This window comes from Microcaecilia unicolor, chromosome 1 (assembly GCF_901765095.1).
Source record: "Microcaecilia unicolor chromosome 1, aMicUni1.1, whole genome shotgun sequence".
NCBI lineage: Eukaryota > Metazoa > Chordata > Amphibia > Gymnophiona > Siphonopidae > Microcaecilia > Microcaecilia unicolor.
In genome coordinates, this window is record NC_044031.1 from 182,383,900 (window position 1) to 182,405,017 (window position 21,118).

General features: G+C 46.3%; 1 protein-coding gene across 1 annotated transcript in view; it reads right to left on the bottom strand.

Annotated features, from left to right (window-relative positions):
• ST13 (ST13 Hsp70 interacting protein) overlaps positions 1 to 21,118 on the bottom strand; it is a 201,386-nt gene that overhangs the window by 129,558 nt on the left and 50,710 nt on the right. Inside the window, exon 5 of the mRNA XM_030203001.1 lies at positions 11,529 to 11,595. Within this exon, the coding sequence (XP_030058861.1) occupies positions 11,529 to 11,595 (67 nt within the window). The remainder of the gene's footprint in view (positions 1 to 11,528; positions 11,596 to 21,118) is intronic.

Consider the following 21,118-nt stretch of genomic DNA (forward strand, 5'->3'; position numbering starts at 1 on the left):
TTTTATTATAATGCGATAATATAAGGCATTGTGTCTTTTCTGCGTTAAGCTTCAGATGGAATGCATCCGCCCATGAATTCATAACCTGGAAGTTGAGATTGATTTTGTCTGCAATATCTGATAAATCATTTTTGAACGAAATATATATCGTCACATCATCAGCATAAATATATGGATTTAGGTCTAGGTTGGATAACGATCTGGCCAGTGGTAACATCATTAAATTAAATAGAATCGGAGAAAGCGGAGATCCTTGAGGCACACCACATATAGGTCTCCATGGCGATGATATGATCAATTTAGATATCATCCTGTATGTTCTTGCCGCTAGGAAACTATGAAACCAATTCAGTACATTACCTCCAATTCCAAAATACTCTAGAATGTTTAATAGGATGTCATGGTCAACCATGTCAAACGCGCTGGACATGTCGAATTGTAAAAGAAGAACATTATTACCGGTTGCAATTATTTGTTTGAATTTGGTCATGAGTGTTATAAGAACTGTTTTGGTGCTGTGACTGGCACGGAAACCAGATTGGGATGCGTGTAATACTGAGAAGTTGCTCAAGTAGTTGGTAAGTTGTTTAGTCTCCAGATTTTCCATCAACTTGACTACCAATGGTATGGATGCCACTGGTCGATAATTAGATATATCATTTAGTTTTTTCTTTTGGTCTTTGGGGATTGGTGTGAGTAGGATATTACCCTTGTCAGTGGGAAAGGATCCAAGTTGAAGCATGTGATTCAGTTAGGAGGTGAGATTAACTATGAAACGTTGGGGAGCAGATTTTATTAAGTAGCTGGGGCATGCATCCAGTTTACAGTGGGATTTGGTGAATTTGTTGATCAGCTGGGTGACAGTATCTTCCGTTAATGAATCAAAATTTCTCCATATTCGATCTGCTGGATATTCATTGATTGTTGGATCCAAGCAGTCAAAGAATTTTACATAGTCGGTGGAGTTGGTTGACATGGTGGATCTTAGTTTAATGATTTTCTCATTAAAGTGAATAGCTAGATCATCTGCTGATGGGGTATCCATATTAGTTAAGGTAACTGGTGTAGTGTCTAAACGATTATGTACAAATTGGAATAACTTGTGTAGGTCTTTAAAGTTTTGCCCTATTTTGGAATTATAATATGACCTTTTAGATTGTCTGATTGCATATTTATATTTTCTTAACATTAGTTTCCATGTAGTAAATGTTTGTTCATCTTTCTTTTTGATCCATGCACACATTCCAGTTTTCTTGTTTGGGTTTTTAGTTTTCTCAGGTCGTCTTTAAACCAAGGGAGTGAGTTTTTTTCTTCGCAACATTCTTGTTTGTATTGGCGCTATTGTATCAAGTATGCTATTGCATCTCATGTCCCAATTTAAAAGGTATTGATTGGAATTTGCTTGTGTTGACCATTCATTCCTGTAAAACTGTTGCCAAAATATTGCTGGATCAATGTGTCCTTTTGTGGTGGAAGTTTTTTGTTCTTGATTCTGGATCGAATTTTTTATTCTCCATTACATGGATATTTTTAGTTTAAAATGGTCTGACCAGGGTACTTGTGTCCAACTTATATCTGTAATTGTAAAGATTTGATCAGAAGTAAATTTGTGTGAGATTAAATCAACTGCATGACCTTTGATATGGGCTGTTTGAGAATTTATCCAATTGAAGTCCCAAAGCTGGAAAAAAATCTTTGCATTCTTGTGTGTTCTTTGCATTGTAGTCTTCTAGGTGCAAATTTATGTCTCCTAGTATAAGCAGATTAGAATTAGATAAGCAAGCATTTGAGATGAAGTCCATAAGATGTTGTTGACATTCTTGCCAGTTTCCTGGCGGTCTATAAAACAGAATAATGTTTAGATGGTCAGATAATGTAGGATGATTGATGTTAAGTGAGGCAATTTCTAGTTGTGGAGACATGGATTCTGTTATAGTTGTTACTATGTAGTGGGATTTATATTATTGGTGCAATACCGCCACCTCTCTTTCCATTTCTAGGCCAATGAGTTATTTTGTAACCTGGAGGGCAAAGATCTATTAATATTGGGTCATTTTGGAAATGGATCCAAGTTTCATTAATGATTACAAAATCCAGATCATCAATGATCCTATCTGTTAATATTGTTGACTTATTAACAGCTGATCTAGCATTTGTGTAACCAATTTGAATTTTTTGAAAGGGATCAGATATTTTAGGGATTATGTTGATTTTTCTTAGTTGTCTGTTGATGTGTTGAAGATGTTTATTGTGATCATTATTTCCTTTTGTTTTGATGATGTTCAGGCGAGGTAATAATTCCATTATTTTGGTTGTTATTGTCGCGATGAATATTGTATTTGGATGATCGGTGAGGCATGCAGATAGTAGGAATGCTGTTAGTTTCTGGTAAGGGGGTGGAGAGCATGTGGTGAATTAGGGTGAGTGAGTAGATGATGAAAGATAAAGTTGTAGTATTCATTTTGAAATTATTTCTTGTGAGTATAGGGCTCGCTAGGATTGTTTCAACTAAATGCAGTTGTCTGTGGTTGGTAATTTCAGAAGTTGTTAGAAAGAGGTATAAGAGGCAGGCAACGTTCTATAAACTAAACCTATCACTGAGAGAACTCTGATGGACTTTGTAACAATGTAAGAACTACCTTTTTTGGGATAATACAAATAATAATTCTTTATAACACCAGTATTAATCGTCCTTTAGGACATCTTCGTTTATTTTGTGATGCTTGCAGTGCTGGTAGGCTCCCAAAGTTAGGTCTCTGGTGAATATAAAGACTGTGTGGTAGAAGATCCTGTGGTGTTTGGAGATAAAGGTAGACAGAGTTATTGGTTGATTCCGTTTAATTGAAATTGAAATCAAGATCATATGTCTACGATTCTGTTGCTGGGGAGCGCTGCAGAACAGTCTAGGGAGCTACTGTTAAACCGCTCAGGACCTTAGAATTAGTGCCATAAAGATTTGAAGTATAAGGGACAGGAGATGACCACAACTGACCAGCCCAGAAGCACAATTCGTACTCTCTCCTCGGACGCCATCGGTCCCTTGTAGCTCAACGTGAAGTCAATCTCTCACACTCGTTTCTTACTTTCAAACTGGTGCATTCACAGCCTGCAAAGCCTGCAGCTCAGTGCGATGTCAGTTTAGGACAAGGCGAGAGATCAGCTGTTAAGGAGGAGAGTCAGCGAGTAAGTGGCAATCTGACCAGCAAGACTCCGTAACAGTTAGCTCTCGTATGCCCAAAAGGTAGATGTGAAAGATCAGGTATTGTAGACCTGATGGGTTTGCGATGTGATCCGATATGGAAGCAATCGATCAAGCTGTAGAGGCTCAATAATAGGTTCGGCAACTAATTGCTATGAGCCGCCGATAAGTTGGACCGTTAAACAACATGGTTACAGGTCGGAAGCACTCACGTGTTGTAGGCCTGGTGGGTTTGCTATATGATCCGATTCAGAAGTAATCATCAAGCTGTAGAGGCTCAATAACTGGTTCAGCAGCTAATCACTATTAGCCTCCGATAAGACCAATAAATTATGGCTAATTACGGTCAGTTCTGACTAGGTTCTTTCTGGGCTTTATGAAGTAGTTATTTCTCTGCCATCTTCCCGGCAGCCAATTACTTTACTAGCACTGGTGAGACCACTGAGCACTGGAGATGCACCGACCACAGCTGCAGTCTTCTAGTGCAATCTCGATAGTCTAAATGATTCCGTACCGGCTGATTCCCAGCAGGGTCTCAGAGCAGTGATGGCTCCGATCAGGCAGTGTCGAGGTACAGTGGAAATTAGGGTTAGTCAGTCAGCCAGCCATGCAGCATTTCATCCAGAAGACTGGCAGGAACCCAATAATCAGATTATCTCTTACTGGATGATTTCCAGCAGAGTCTCAGGATGTTAATGGCTCCAATCAAGCAGTGTCTCAGGGCGGTAAACGCTCCAATCAAGCAGAGTCAAGGTACGGTGGAAATTAGGGTCAGTCAATCATCCAGTCAGGCAGCGTTTCATCCACGAGGCCGGTGGGAAACCTCTAGCCTCTGGCTCCAAATTCGCTCACATAGGTCCGCTGGAACTTTGATATTGTCTTTGAACTTTGATGTTGTCTCTGTCCCAGCAGTTGTCATCAAGTTCGGGACTGACAGTCTAATGGCCCATTCCGGTCGATTTCAACAAGATCGCTGGAGCGGTAGTAAGTTCATGACCGTTTAGTTAGCCTCCACCTTGATGTTCCAAGCTAAAAAGCCCTAACCTCTTTAGCCTTTCCTCATTTGAGAGGAGTTCCATCCCCTTTATCATTTTGGTCGCTCTTCTTTGAACCTTTTCTAATTCCCTGCTTCTAGCATCACTAACAAACTCATTCAAAATTTGAGGGGGGGGGGGGGGGTGAGGATTGGAGATCTGCATCTAGATGATAGATATTTTAAACTTTGAGAAAATGTCTTTAAATTTTAGGATGGTTAATGTTTCTGGCCATGAATGAAAAAATATCTGTAGCATCCTTAACCCCCCCCCCCCCCCCCCCCCCAACACACCAGTTGGAATTTCTAACTATTCGAATCATGACCACATCTAGCAAGGCCTCCGGGCATGTTCTTGTTTGCTTATGTGCCTTAATTCAGTCTGTGGTGTATAGTGAGAACTTATAATTGTCCAAGTGCTTAGTGCTCATCACTGTTAGACAGGAGATTGAAATTGGTGTAAGGTGCTGTGCATTAATTTCAAGCCCTAAAGAGTATTACATACCAACTGCTGACAAACAATGCACCACAAAACACTGCTATTTCAATCATACAAAAGGATCAAGACTGCAACTAAGATACACAAATGTAGTCTCCACTATTTAGTGATAGCAAAAGTGCCCACTATTTTACCAAAAGCTCATTGAGCTACAGCTGCCAAACAGCTGAACCTATGAAGTAACCAGGGCAACCAGAGAGAGGCAGATACTACCAGAATCAGCAACTACTTAAAAAAAAAATGAAGGATGCAAGCTCAAAAGGTGGCATAAGTTTAGGAATAAACCGAGAGAAGGATAAAAGGGAAAATTAGGTTCTTACCGTGATAATTTTCTTTCCTTTAGTCATAGCAGATGCAGCCATTACAGATGGGTTGTGTCCATCAACCAGCAGAGGGAGATAGAGAGCACACTTTTTTCAATGCCTCATACCAGCTTGCTCCACTGCCTCTCTTCAGTATTTGAAGCTTCCAAAGCAGTATGGCAAACCGCAATGGGAATAACATAAGCTTTCCTCACAGCGAACGATGGCCCTACAACAAAGGGCATTAACTCAGAATGGAGGGAATGAAACGTCCTCCCGGAGGGCATAAACTCATCCTCCACTGAGACATAACTGGAGGGAATAAACTCACCCTCCCGGCAGAGAATAAACTCATCCTCCAAAACATGAAACTGGAGGGAATTAAGTAATCTTCCTTTAATTGAACAAGAATCCTGAAGACTGTTTTCCGACTTTCTCCCAAGGACGGAATCTCCAGGAAACACGAACAGAACCTGAAATAGATTTACAGCAGATAGCATCAGACAGGGAGGGATCATGGCTGCATCTGCTATGACTAAAGGAAAGAAAATTATCACGGTAAGAACCTAATTTTCCCTTCCTTGTCATCAAGCAGATGAAGCCATTACAGATGGGATGTATCAAAGCAATCCCTAGATAGGGCGGGAACAAGCCACACCACGCGCCAGCACTTGCGCTCCAAAATGGGCGTCCCTCCTGGCAGCCACATCCAGCCTGTAATGTCGGGCAAAAGAGAGCTTAGAAGCCCATGTTGCTGCACTACAAATCTCTTGAAGAGAGAGTGCTCCAGTTTCAGCCCAAGAAGAGGAAATTCCTCTAGTGGAATGCGCCTTAAAGGCATCAGGCGGAGGCCGGCCGTCAAGCAAATAAGCTGAAAAGATAGATTCTTTAAGCCAGCGGGCAATAGAGGCTTTAGACGCTGGAGACCCTCTGCGAGGACCTGATAGCAAAACAAACAGATGATCAGAGGTCCTGAAAGAGTTAGTAACTCGCAGATACTGCAGCAGAGTCCTGCGCACGTCCAACAGGTGCAATTCCCCAAAAGATTCTGGAAACTCCTCCTCGACAAAGGAGGGCAAGAAAATAGGTTGGTTTAGGTGAAACGCTGAAACCACCTTAGGCAAGAAGGAAGGCACGGTCTGAACCGTGACACCAGACTGAAAACTGCAGAAAAGGGTCTCTACAGGATAGCGCCTGAAGCTCTGACACCCGTCTCGCCGAAGTAATGGCCACTAACAAGACGGCCCTTCAGTGTCAAATCTTTCTCTGAAGCACGCCGAAGCGGTTCAAAGGGAGCACCCTGAAGGACCTTCAGCACTAGCCCCAGGTTCCAAGCTGGACAAGGTGCACGCACGGGAGGACAGAGCCGAAGCACCCCTCTAAGAAACCGTGCCACATCCAGATGAGCAGCTAAAGACACGCCTTAAACTTTGCCACGCAGGGAGGCCAATGCTGCCACTTACACCCGCAGGGAATTATAGGCCAAGCCTTGTTGTACACCATCCTGCAAAAAGTCCAGAATCGGCGAGACAGGAGCCCGCATGGGTGTGATCTCTCTGGAAGCACACCCAACTTCAAACTGGCGCCAAATCCTGGCATAAGCCACGGAAGTGGAACGCTTGCGGGCTTGCAGGAGAGTGGTAATTACTTTATTGGAATAGCCTCTGCCTCTCAATTGCGCCCTCTCAATCGCCAGGCCATAAGACCAAATCGGCTGGCGTCCTCCATGGTCACCAGACCATGTGACAACAGGTTGGGAACCAGAGGTAACTGAAGGGGATCCTCTATGAGCATCTGTCGGAGGTCCGCATACCAAGGCCTCCTGGGCCAATCCGGGGCGACGAGAACCACTTCTCCTGGATGCAGCCGAATCCGCAGGAGCACTCGCCCTATTCAAGGGCCACGGAGGGAACACATACAGTGGGCCACGGAGGCCAGGGTTGAGCCAAGGCATCCAACCCCGCCGCGCGAGGATCTCTCCGTCTGCTGAAGAAGCACGGGACTTTGGCATTGGAGCTTGTCGCCATTAGATCCATCACGGGCTTGCCCCACTTGGCACATATCTGCAGGAACACTTCGTCTGCAAGTTCCCACTCCGCTGGATCGATCTGATGCCTGCTTAGATAATCGGCTTGCACGTTGCTCTGACCTGCAATGTGAGCTGCCGACAGAAACTGTAGATGCAGCTCGGCCCAGTGGCAAATTTGTTCGGCCTGCGCGGCTAGAGCTCTGCACTGAGTGCCGCCTCGTCGATTTATGTAGGCCACTGCTGTCGTGTTGTCCGACATCACTCTGATAGCCAATCCTTCCAGGGTCACTTGAAAGGCCAGAAGCACCTGAAACACCGCTTTCAACTCTAGGCGGTTGATGGACCACTCCGACTCCTCAGGTGTCCATAGACCCTGGGCATGCTTCCCCTTGCAATGTGCGCCCCAGCCTTTCAGACTGGCATCTGCCACCACTAGGCACCAATCGGGGAGCGCCAGCGGCATTCCTCGCCGCAGCATGCTGTCTGAGAGCCACCACTCCATGCTGAGTCGGGCCGCAGGGAGCCAAGAGAGTCTGCATTGGTAATCCTGAGATACTGGAGACCATCTTTGGAGTAGAGCATACTGTAGAGGTCTCAGGTGCGCTTTCGCCCAGGGCACCAGTTCCATGGTGGCTGTCATCGATCCAAGCAGCTGGACAATGTCCCAAGCTCGCGGGCGGGGCATCCTCAGGAGCAGATGGACCTGATTCTGAAGCTTGCACCGCCTTTGCTCGGGTAGGTACACATACCCCGAGGCTGTGTCGAACCTGGCCCCCAAATATTCTAGAGACTGCGAGGAGTCAGGTGACTTTTGGCCAAATTGACGACCCAGCCCAGAGACTGAAGTACTGAGACCACTCTGGCTGTTACATGCTGACTCTCTGCAGCACAGTTTGCTCGAATGAGCCAGTCGTCCAGGTACGGGTGAAACCGAATACCCTCTCGCCTTAGAAAGGCAGCTACTACCACCATAACCTTCGAAAAGGTGCGGGGAGCTGCGGCGAGGCCAAAAGGCAAGGCCCGGAACTGGAAATGCTTTCCCATCACCGCAAACCTCAGAAACTTCTAGTGCGGGGGCCAAATTGGAATGTGCAAGTAAGCTTCTTTCAGGTCCAGAGATGTGAGAAACTCTCCTGGCTGTACCGTCGCAATGACGGAGCGCAAGGTTTCCATGTGAAAATGCCGCACTCTCTGGGACTTGTTTAATTCTTTTGTCCAGAATAGGGCGAAAAGACCCTCCTTTTCGCAGCACCACAAAGTAAATGGAGTAGCGGCTGCAGCCGTGTTTGGCGGGAGGTACCGGGGACACGGCCCCTATCTGAATCAGACCTTGTAAAGTCTCCTCTACCGTCGCCCGTTTGGCGGCAGAACCGCATCGGGACTCCACAAACACGTCTCTTACAGGGGCGTCGAATTCTATTCTGTAACCGTCTCTGATCAGGTCCAAGATCCACTGATCTGAGGAAATGTTGGCCCACTCCTCGGCAAAGACGTCCTCCGATGACAGGACTCGAGGAGAGGGCCGGCGCACCATCATTGAGAGGGTCGCCCCTGAACGCCAGGCCTTGAGCCAGTGGCTGTGGAACGTTTGTCCGAGCGAAAGGAGTTCCTCTGCTGAAAATGGGCACAAGAAGTGAACCCAGCAGAACGCCCCGGGCGGTACCTTCGAGCTTCACGGAAGCGAGGTCTGTAAGAGGAGTGGACCGCCGCACCCTTAGAGGAAGGCCGAGGCCTATCTTCGGGCAAGCGCTGGGGTTTAGCCTCACCCAGGCCCTTCACAATTTTCTCCAACTCCTCACCAAACAGGAGAAGGCCTTGAAAGGGCAACTTCACCAACCTTTGCTTAGAGGCCATGTCCGCCGCCTAATGCCGTAGCCAAAGAAGATGGCGAGCCACCACTGCTACTGCCATGTGTTTAGCCGAAGCTCTGACAATATCATAAAGGGCGTCAGCAAGAAAGGACAAGGCCGACTCCATCCGCGGAGCCACATCTGAAAAGGGCTCCGCTCCATCACCGGGCTGTTCCACTGCCTGTTGCAACCAAGCCAGGCAGACTCTAGCAGCATAACAACTGCATGCAGATGCCCGAATAGTGAGACCTGCAATTTCAAATGACCGTTTAAGTGCTGATTCCAGTCTACGGTCTTGAATATCCTTCAGGGCAACACCTCCTTCAACAGGGAGGGTAGTTCTCTTTGTCACAGCTGTGACTAGGGCATCCACTTTAGGCATAGCAAAGTGAGATATATGCTCCTCACTCAGAGGGTATAATTGCCCCATAGCCCTGGAAACTTTCAAAGGTCCCTCGGGGTCAGCCCATTGAGCCGAAATAAGCTCTTGGATGGAGTCATGCAAAGGAAAGGCTCGAACAGGCTTTTTGGTACTAGCCATCCTAGGATTCACAGAGGAGGCTGTGCCTCATCAGAAATAAGCGCTGGCAGCTCATCACGGTGGAAAATCCTCACCGCGGAAGGATCGTCCAGATCCTGAGTCACTTCTGCACCAGACTCTGGCTCATCAGACCATAAAGGCCTGCCAGAGTCCTCCAAATCCTCGCAGCCCGACCACGGGGGGGGGGGGGGGGAGAGGAGGTGCAGCACTCTCTGAAGGGGAATGAGCCCTTCTGCGCTTCATATTCTGCCAATTATCAGGGAATAACGCCTCAGAGGGCATACCCAGGCTAGAATCCACCGGGAGGGCATTAGAAGAGGCCCCTGCAGGGCTTTGTGGGAGAGCTCTTTTAAGCATGTATGCTTTATGCATTAATAAGACAAAATCAGGGGAGAAAAACTCACCCTGGGCACCCGGATCTCTGCCGGGGCTAGTAGCTCCCATATCAGCCTCACTCCGAGGCCTCCCCCCGGGCTCAGGACTCTCCGTCTCAGCGGAGGTTGCGCCATGTGGTAAATTCAAAATGGCGCCCGCTGCCAGCTCAGAGCGAAGAATCGTCGCTCGCCATGCTCGGGCCGGCTCTAACGTCTGTACAGCACGATTTACAGAGCCCCGCTGCTGATCTGCGCTTGCCACACTTGGAACAGCGCTTTACTGTCTCCACAGCCATTGCCGAAAACGGCGGTAAAATTCAAAATGGCGGTTCGCGCCAAAATCGCTCCGATCGCGGGCCCACCCCGGAGGAGTCAGAAAACACTCTTACCTCACTGGACCGAGTATCACAGCTCCGGTCCCACAGAAAAAGGCAAGGAAAAACCTCTGTTCCAGCGTCTAAACGCCAAAGCGCGATGCGACTTTTTTTTTTACGCTGTGAGGAAAGCAGAGGTAAATAGAACTCCGGAGGCTCAGGTGAGTGGGAAAGGCAGGGAAAGGGCGAACCTATGTGCCTGCATCCACTGTTGGTGGAGAAGGACAGCAATGTGTCCACATCCACGGAGGTATGGGTAAGGCAGGGAAAGGGCGAACCTATGTGCCTTTAAAGTGAAGCTGCTATAGCCTCCAACACCCCTGCTAACAACTGGCAAAAGCACAGGAGCAACCTCCAGGCAGATTTTAGATGGAGTTCGAAGAAGCTGCAGCCACTCTGCTAGGGGAGATAGAGAATACTGAAGAGAGGCAGTGGAGCAAGCTGGTATGAGGCACTGAAAAAAGTGTGCTCTCTATCTCCCTCTGCTGGTTGATGGACACAACCCATCTGTAATGGCTGCATCTGCTTGATGACAAGGAAAGAACTGTTTTGTTCTATTTATAACAAAGGACATAATGTTAAGAGTAGTGTATAATTACTCATTCAAGTGAATCATTCTATATTGCTGAAGACTATCTGGTCGATATTCAGCACTATTTAACTGGTCAGGAATCACTTAGCCAGCTCAGCACTAATATTCAGTGTGAGATAGCTGGTTATCTCCACTGAATACTAGTGGTTAGTGGCCAACATGGTGATATCACGCGATATAACCAGCTAACCATGAATATTCAAGTGCTTTGTCGGGTAAGTTTAGCAGCCAAATTGGACCACCTAAATAGAAGTCCTATCTTTGGCCACTATAAACTTAACTGGCCAGCGCTGAATATTTGAGAACCGGCCAAGTTAAGGCGGGCAACCCCCCCACCTAAAAAAAAACCCCAGATATTCAATGTTGGTCCCCGGAAACAGCCCGGCATTGAATATCTGGGCTCAGTGCTTATTGTGGCACTTAGCCGGCATACCTCCCGCAGGCTGAATATCAGCCGGTACGAATTTATTTTCCAGTCTCCTAGACCAGTGTTTCCCCAGTCTAGTCCTGGAGTACCCCTTACCAGTCAGGTTTTTAGGATATCCACAATGAGTAAGCATGAACTTGATCTGCATACACTGCTTCCATTATATGCATATCAAATTCATACATATTCATTGTGGATATCCTAAAAAACTGACTGGCAAGGGGTACTCCAGGACCAGACTTGGGAAACACTGTCCTAGACATGTACTGCCTTTCTGCTAGCATTTGGTCAACTGTACATGAACTCACTTTCTCCTAGGGCATTAATGGCCTCCATCTTTTTCTCATTGGCCTGGTCCATCATCTCCTCTGTCACCTGAAAAATGGAGTTGTAAACATCAAGCTTTAGAGGAAGCAAGAGCACCAAAAACCTATGACCTGCAATTATCATATTTCCTTTCCTGGGATCCTTACTAGGTTGAAAAGTTTCATCCATAAATGCTACCCTGAATGGGACCTTGTAATACCCAATCTGCCAACAACTAGGTCTGGCAGTTCCAGGGCACGTAAAAAACAGTTTTGTATTAAAGACCCTTGTCAGCTTTAAACAGCAAGATGAAGTAACCCCAGGAATCCTATCCAAGTCATGAAAGTATCAAAACAACTTAGTACTACATAGAACTTTGTGAATACTATGTCCCAAAGCCATCCACTACCATTAAAAGGAAATGTGTGTGGTGGTGAAGCACTAGCAAGTTAGCTAAAAAAAAAAAAAATGGCAGCTTAACCAAGTCTCTAATCTTTTCAAGTTTAAAAACAATTTTCCAAAACCTGCTTTGATGTGAGATAGCAGATTGGAACTGCTCCCTAAATAGTATACAAAGGGGCTCATTTTCAAAGCACTTAGCCTTCCAAAGTTCCATAGGTTTCTATGGAACTTTGGAAGGCTAAGTGCTTTCGAAAATATGCCTGAAAGCCTCCTAAACTTCAGATCCAGGTGGACAAAGACCAAAACACTAGAGGAAAAGAGGGAATCCTGGCAGCACACTTAGAGAACTGTAGAGATATGCAGAACAACTAAGGCAGCACTGTGAGGAATCTGATAATGGTGTGTATATAGTGATTGGGCCAAAGTTTTAAGGAACCTCATAGTGGTGAGCTCCAATATTAAACAGACCCAACAGATGAGAAGACAAAAGCCTGACAGGCAAAATAGGGATCAGTGACGAGTACAGCAACTGAGATGAAAATATCAAAGGATGAGGGTAACTGGGGGGGGGGGGGGGGGGGGGGGGAGTCATCTTATTTTCAGTGGGGGGTATATAGTTGTAAAGGGTTGATGGTATTCTGTTATGTTTTCCAATAAAATGTTATTGTTACAAAAATATATATGAAAGAACATTGTCAAAATCTGGAAAAAAAAAAAAAGCAAAAGGTAAGACTGGCAGTGAGAAAAACAAAACAAACAAAAAAAAGACTGCAGGAAGCCTGGCAGCAGCAGAAGCATGAGACTGAAGTAGAGAAAGTAGCTATGTTCTTATTCATATGTTCAACCATATTCAACCTAATGCTGACACCCTTGGCCAAACTACTATCGAATCAGAACTTAAACCCATATATATACGCTGATGATGTAACGATCTTCATCCCATTCAAACAAGATCTAAGGGAAATCTCCAACGAAATCAAGCTAAGCCTACACATCATGAATTCCTGGGCAGATGCATTTCAGCTGAAACTTAATGCAGAAAAAAACCCAATGCCTAGTACTCACTTCGCAATACAATAAGAATAAATTCACCACCATCAACACACCTAAACTAAACCTACCAGTTTCGGACACCCTAAAAATTCTTGGAGTCACCATTGATCGACACCTAACACTTGAGAATCTACTACTACTACTACTATTTAGCATTTCTATAGCGCTACAAGGCGTACGCAGCGCTGCACAAACATAGAAGAAAGACAGTCCCTGCTCAAAGAGCTTACAATCTAATAGACAAAAAAAAAAAAATAAAGTAAGCAGATCAAATCAATTAATGTGAACGGGAAGGAAGAGAGGAGGGTAGGTGGAGGCGAGTGGTTACAAGTGGTTACGAGTCAAAAGCAATGTTAAAGAGGTGGGCTTTCAGTCTAGATTTAAAGGTGGCCAAGGATGGGGCAAGACGTAGGGGCTCAGGAAGTTTATTCCAGGCGTAGGGTGCAGCGAGACAGAAGTCGCAAAGTCTGGAGTTGGCAGTAGTGGAGAAGGGAACAGATAAGGATTTATCCATGGAGCGGAGTGCACGGGAAGGGGTGTAGGGAAGGACGAGTGTGGAGAGATACTGGGGAGCAGCAGAGTGAGTACATTTATAGGTTAGTAGAAGAAGTTTGAACAGGATGCGAAAACGGATAGGGAGCCAGTGAAGGGTCTTGAGGAGAGGGGGTAGTATGAGTAAAGCGACCCTGGCAGAAGACGAGACGGGCAGCAGAGTTTTGAACCGACTGGAGAGGGGAGAGGTGACTAAGTGGGAGGCCAGCAAGAAGCAGATTGCAGTAGTCTAAACGAGAGGTGACAAGGGTGTGGACGAGGATTTTGGTAGAGTGCTCGGAAAGAAAGGGGCGGATTTTACGGATGTTGTAAAGAAAGAAACGACAGGTCTTGGCAATCTGCTGGAAATGAGCAGAGAAGGAGAGAGAAGAGTCAAAGATGACCCCAAGGTTTCGAGCTGAGGAGACAGGGTGAATGAGAGAGCCATCAACAGAAATAGAAAACGGGGGGGAGCGGGGAGGTGGGTTTGGGGGGAAAAATGAGAAGCTCGGTTTTGGTCATATTTAATTTCAAGTGGCGTTGAGACATCCAGACAGCAATGTCAGACAAGCACGCTGAAACTTTGGTTTTGATGCAAGGTGAGATATCAGGGGTAGAAAGGTAGATTTGGGAGTCATCAGCATAGAGATGGTAGGAAAAGCCATGGGATGAGATTAATGAACCAAGGGAAGAAGTGTAGATAGAAAAGAGGAGGGGACCAAGAACAGAACCCTGAGGTACGCCGACAGGCAGAGGGATAGAAGTAGAAGAGGATCCACCAGAGTGAACACTAAAGGTGCGGAGGGAGAGGTAGGAAGAGAACCAGGAAAGGACAGAGCCCTGGAATCCAAGTGAGGACAGGGTATTGAGAAGTATGCTGTGATCGACAGTGTCAAAAGCAGCGGAAAGATCAAGAAGAATGAGGATGGAATATTGACCTCTGGATTTAGCCAGTAATAGGTCATTGGAGACTTTAGTAAGCGCAGTTTCGGTTGAGTGGAGAGGGCGAAAACCAGATTGTAGTGGGTCAAGAATAGCATGTGAGGAGAGAAACTCAAGGCAGCGGCGGTGAACAGCACGCTCAAGTAATTTGGAGAGAAAAGGAAGGAGGGAGATGGGTCGGTAATTAGAGGGACAAGTAGGGTCGAGTGAAGGCTTCTTAAGGAGAGGTGTGACCACAGCATGTTTAAAGGCAGCAGGGACAGTCGCAGTGGAAAGTGAGAGGTTGAGAATGTGACAGATAAAAGGAATAAGAGCAGGAGAGATGGCATTAAGAAGGTGGGTGGGAATGGGATCAGAGGAACAGGTGGTACATTTCGAGGAAGAAAGGAGAAGTGTAGTTTCCTCAATAGTAACTTCAGGAAAGGAGGAAAGGGAATGAGGGGAAGGAGAGAGAGGGGAACGGACTAGTGGAGGGAGAGGTGGTGAGGTAGAGAAAGCAAGGTTTATCTTTTGAACCTTGTTGTGAAAGAATTCAGCAAGGGTCTGAGGAGATAATGAAGGGGGAGTTGGGGGAGGGGGCACCTTGAGGAGAGAGTTCAATGTGGTGAAGAGAAGTCGAGGATTAGAGCCAAGAGAGCTGGTCAGTTGGATATAATAATCCTGTTTGGCACGTAAAAGAGCAGATTGGAAGAAGGTCAGCATGAACTTAAAGTGTAAGAAATCAGCAAGGGCCCGAGATTTCCGCCAGAGGCGCTCAGCGGAGCGGGTACAGGAACGTAGGTAGCGGATATTAGAAGTCAGCCAAGGTTGGGGTTTTGTACGCCTTACAGGGCGGGTCATCAAAGGTGCAAGAGTGTCTAAGGCAGAGGATAGAGTATTGTTGTAAGAAGAAACAGCCTCGTTGACAGACGTGGATGGTGCCACAGTAGAGAGGAGGTTTGAAACATGGGAGGATAGAGATGAAGGGTCAATATCGTGAAGATTCCTAGATAAATTAGATAAGATAGGATGGGATTGGGAGGGAGGAGATTTAAGTGTGAAAGTTATAAGATGGTGATCAGAGGAGGGAAGATCAGAGGCAAGGAAACTAGAGGGTGAACAGTTGGAGGAGAAGATGAGATCAAGACAGTGACCATTTTGATGAGTGGGGGAGGTGGAGCATAGTTGGAGATTAAAGGAGGACGTTAAAGCGAGTAACTTGGAAATATAAGAGTTGGAAGGATAATTAGCAGGAATATTAAAGTCACCAAGGATGAGCGAGGGGGAGGAAGGATCATGGAAGAAGGCAAGCCAGGCATCAAAGTCACTGAGAAAGGATGAAAGGGACTTATCAGGGGGACGATAAATGACCGCTATTCGAAGAGGCAGAGGAGAGAAAAGGCGGATAGAGTGGACTTCAAAGGAGGAAAAACAGTGAGATTGAGGTGGAAGAAGGGGTTGAAATCTGGAGGAGGGAGAGAGAAGTAGTCCAACACCGCCCCCACGGCAAGCAGGGCAAGGAGTATGTGAAAATAGATAACCGCCATGGCACAGGGCTGCGACTGAAGCAGAGTCATCAGGGCAGAGCCAGGTTTCTGTTATGGCGAGCAGATGGAGGTGACGCGAGATAAAGAGGTCATGGATATAGGCGAGTTTGTTACAGATAGAGCGGGCATTCCATAGGGCGCAAGAGAAGGGCAGAGAAGAGGAGGGGAGTAGAGAAATAGAGATGAGGTTAGAGAGGTCGCGGTGAGATCTGTAGAGTTGGGATAATAGTTGGTGAGGGGGGCCAGGATTGGGATTGATGTCACCGGCTGAGAGAAAGAGAAGGAGTAAAAGAGAGCGAAAGAGAGTAGGAGAGGTGTGGCCACGAAGGCGTCGAAGGCGAGAGGTATTTAGGTGGAATGGGGAAGGCAAAATGGAGGGAAGAAAGAGGCAGAGATTAAAAGCCAAGAGGAAGGAAGAGGGTAGGAGAGAAGGTGAGGTGATGAAGTCGATGGATGGGCAGTGAGTTCCTGTAGCGGAGAGAGGTAGGGGGTGAGGGAAAAGATTAGGAAGGGACAGGGCTAGGAAGAGAATGTGAATAGGGGCCATAAATGACTGAGGTACTTTAGCAACTGGGAAGAAGATTAGATGTAAAGAGAAAAATGCCCCTAGAGCGGAGGCCCTGAGTGGATCGGAGTGGACCTGGGTGTCACCCCAGAGAAGGCTGTAAGGATATGCAGATGAGCTGCAAGTCCTCCACAGCACCTGAAAGGCAGCCGGTGGTAGAGCTGGGCACCTCTCAGCTGAGGAAAGGCTTACCAGGGGTTAGGCCGAAGCCAGCAGAAGGGTTGCAAGTCCTCCACAGCACCTGGTGGGAGCGCTGGGCAGGGTTGCCAGGTAGAAATTTTTTTTCCAGCCCAATCCAGGCCAGAAACCAGCCCAAAACCCGCCCAAACACAAACCCCGCCCCTGACACCCCCACCCCCGCGTCACCGGCCCCGCCCCCGCCGTCACCGGCCCCGCCGTCACCGGCCCCGCCTCCCACGTCATCGGGCCCGCCTCCCCGTCATCAGCCCCGCCTCCCCATCATCGGCCCCGCCTCCCACGTCATCGGCCCCGCCTCCCACGTCATCGGCCCCGCCTCCTACGTCACTAACCCCGCCCAAAAAACGTCACTAACCCCGCCCCCCGCGGCCGAAAAAAATCAAAAAGCCGCCCAAAAAGCCGCCCGGAAGCCCTAAAAACCGCCCAAAAAACCGCAACCCGCCGCGGGCAAAAATTTCCCGCGGCGGGTCGCGGAAAACCGCCCAATTGGGCGGTAAAACCGCCCACCTGGCAACACTGGCGCTGGGCACCTAGAGCAGAGGCCCTGAGTGGATCGGAGTGGACCTGGGTGTCACCCCGGAGAAGGCTGTAAGGATATGCAGATGAACTGGAGTCACCCCGGATACAGCTGTGAGGAAATGCAGAAGGGCTGCAAGTCCTCCACAGCACCTGGTGGAGCGCTGGGCACCTAGAGCAGAGGCCCTGAGTGGATCGGAGTGGACCTGGGTGTCACCCCGGAGAAGGCTGTAAGGATATGCAGATGAGCTGCAAGTCCTCCACAGCACCTGAAAGGCAGCCGGTGGTAGAGCTGGGCACCTCTCAGCTGAGGAAAGGCTTACCAGGGGTTAGGCCAAAGCCAGCATTCCTCCCCCTGAGGGTCGCCTGATCCTAGCCAAAAAGCACCTGGAAACTCTATGACCTTGGAGCGAGGGCCCTGGGAAGATCGGGGTGGAACTGGAGTCACCCCGGATACAGCTGTGAGGAAATGCAGAAGGGCTGCAAGTCCTCCACAGCACCTGGTGGGAGCGCTGGGCACCTAGAGCGGAGGCCCTGAGTGGATCGGAGCGACAAACATAACTAAAAAGATGTTTCACTCAATGTGGAAACTAAAAAGAATTAAACCATTTTTTCCAAGGTCTGTCTTCCGCAATCTGGTACAATCATTAGTACTCAGTCATCTGGACTATTGTAACTCACTATACGCTGGCTGCAAAGAGCAAATACTTAAACTCCAGACAGCCCAGAACACGGCAGCCAGATGAATATTCTGCAAATCAAAATATGAAAGCGCGACACCCCTATGAGAAAAACTACACTGGCTCCCACTTAAAGAACGCATCACGTTCAAACTTTGTACCCTAGTCCATAAAATCATCCATGGAGACGCCCCAGCCTACATGTCAGACCTAATTGAACTAGCACCCAGGAACGCAATAAAATCTTCTCGCACATTCCTCAACCTTCATCCTCCCAACTGTAAAGGTCTGAACTACAAATTAATGCACGCATCTACCTTTTCCTATATAAGCACGCAGCTATGGAACGCACTACCACGTAACCTGAAAACGGTCCATGAACTGACCAACTTCCGTAAACTACTGAAAACTTATCTCTTCGACAACATATATCACAAAGTTCAACACATGTATCTGTACAATCTTTCATATATATAGGAATATCTTATAATGTCTTTTGCTTTAATACAACCATGTATTTCACCACCATGTAACCCAAAACCCTCTGTAAAACCAAATGTATAGTCTCTTCTATTTCCAGTATCCACGACGAATTGTAAGCCACATTGAGCCTGCAAAGAGGTGGGATAATGTGGGATACAAATGCAATAAATAAATAAACAAATAAAATCTACAGCAGCAGAAGCATGAGACTGAAGTAGAGGAAGTAGCCATGTTCATAAGAGATCTGCAGTATTCAGCAAGTATAAAACAAAACAAAAAAAACCTTAGAGAAGCAAAGAAAAGATCATCTAATAACTACGCTCATTTGATTATAGACAAACAGTGCAGGGGGTGGGGGGAACTATAGGTGCTTAATTACATTGCACAGAGAAATATTTAGAACCTGAGAAAAAAACTGGCAGAGGGAAAATGGATTCTGGGGAGACCTTGGTGGATTATTTTTTCTTAAACACATCTGCCACATTACAGATTTAGATAATATCAGACATTTTCCTTCCCAGATTAACACGTTTATTACCTATTGAACATTCAACAGAGCTATACTTGGAATTGCTAAGGGCAGAGTTTGGAGTAGCAGTAAAATATTAAATTTTTATGGTGGCCACACATCCCTAGAAGGAGAACCAAACTCCCCTTCCACCTCTCCAAGTCCACATGGATATGTTGAAGTATTTTAATGTAATTTTCAGTATATAAATCTCTAAAGTCCCAGGAACTTAATTTACCTCTTTAGAATACACTATCAAAGTGGTTTACAATACTATAATTACACTACCCAGATGGTATACATACAAGATATCATCATGAAAAATCATGATCTTGTGATGTTGCGTTCTAACTTGAAGACCCTAATGTCTCGGTTCAGTCTGATCTTGTGTGCTAAAGGTTCTATGGAAAGCGTAAAAGGGACAGGGGGCAACTCTGGCTCGTACCCATTTTGACTGAAAATGAAGGGGTGTACCCTCCCCATTCACCCTAATTCCAGGTATAAAGTTCTCGTGTAATTTTTGAGTTCATGTATAATAATGATTCCCCAAACGTACCTTACTTACGATATGCCACAGTCCCAGCAACCCTAGACAAACACCTTCTCCACATCAATAGAAAAACTAATTTTGACAGAGTCCACTGGGCCTCCAAAATAACTTTTAAAGTGCATCCACTATCTGCCATTTGGTGTCTGGGTATAAAGCCCGACTGGTCCATATGAACCAGACCCGACAGCACTTGTGATTCCGCTAATATTATTACCAGTAACTTAACATTGATATTAAGCAGCAATATAGGCCTCTAAGAACCACACATCACAGGATCTTCCCCTACTTTTAGTCAAACAAATGCCTGCTTCACACATACTGGGCAGGAGAGGATCACCTAGTAATCAACCATTATCCACCTTAACAAACACCCAACATACCCTATAAAGAGCTTATGAAACTGCAGAAAAAAATCCATCCAAACCAAAGGGACTTTCCACTTTTCAAGTTTTTAACTGCCCACTTTAATTCAGTGAAAGAAAACAAGGGTATCTAGTGGTTCCCTCCATTGCCCCAGGTACAATACTTAGATTGTGAGCCCACTAGGGACAGAAAGTACCTACATATAATAACTGTACCACAAAAAAGCAGTATATCAAATCCCATTACCCTTACTCCTCTTGTGAAACTGGGAAGTACAATCTGATCCAAATATTGCTCAGTATCTGCTTCAAAGTTCACAAGAGGCCTCCTCCTCACTGTACAGCTTTTGATAACAAATCTCTAAACTGCATTTGGATTTCTTCATTCATATAACACATAATATTCCCCTCCCTTTTATTTTCTTAATTCTCCGTTTTGCCCTTTTTCCCCCTCAGGCTGTCTGGCTAGCACTGTGCCAGATTTTATTTCCAAATTCAAAAATACCTTTGTTTCAATTGCCTGTGTGCAAGATCTACTTTTTCTGCCTGCAGCAGCCTCAAATCAAGTGCTTTCCTGAGCACTTCTCGAGTTGAAGCACCAAGATGCGCAATCTTTCCCTTAGAGTTAGGGCTGGTCAGTCCCTAATCCATTTCTTACTCATCTCCCATTTAAATCACCCTTCACTACTGCTTTTAGGGCATCCCAAAATCACTAATGAAACGGAGGAAGTAAATGATAGTTAAACCCAGATGTATTTTATAAAGTGTGTGCATAAATTGTGGCTCCATCTAAACTCTATTAACATACCTGCTTTACAAATACATGCCTACTAGCACTGTATGTACTTCACTCCATGGCAGAATTCTATACAGCATCAGTGGCTCTCCCCCTCCTCCATAGCAGGAGGAAATGAACTACTTACTGCACATCAGGTCACTTCCTCCTCCTCTCCTGGCTTAGGCCCAACTGTATGTTAACTCCTTTCTCTGATTTCCCTTTTTCTTTTTTATTATTTGCAAACTGCTTTGAAGCCTGTGCCAGGCCCCCTGAAGTAGGTAGGTAGGTAGGTATATTATGTCTGTATAAATAAATAAAATGTACAAACTAACTGTGCAGTTCGTATACACAGTCGGGTCTAAGCTGGCAGAGGAGGAGGAAGTAACCCAATGTTCTTCCAATTTCTCCTGCTGCATGATCTCTGCAGGGGAAGGAGAAAGTCACTGATGCCCGATGGCTGAATGTGCCATGGCGGGGTGGGAGGCAGGTAGAGCAAGC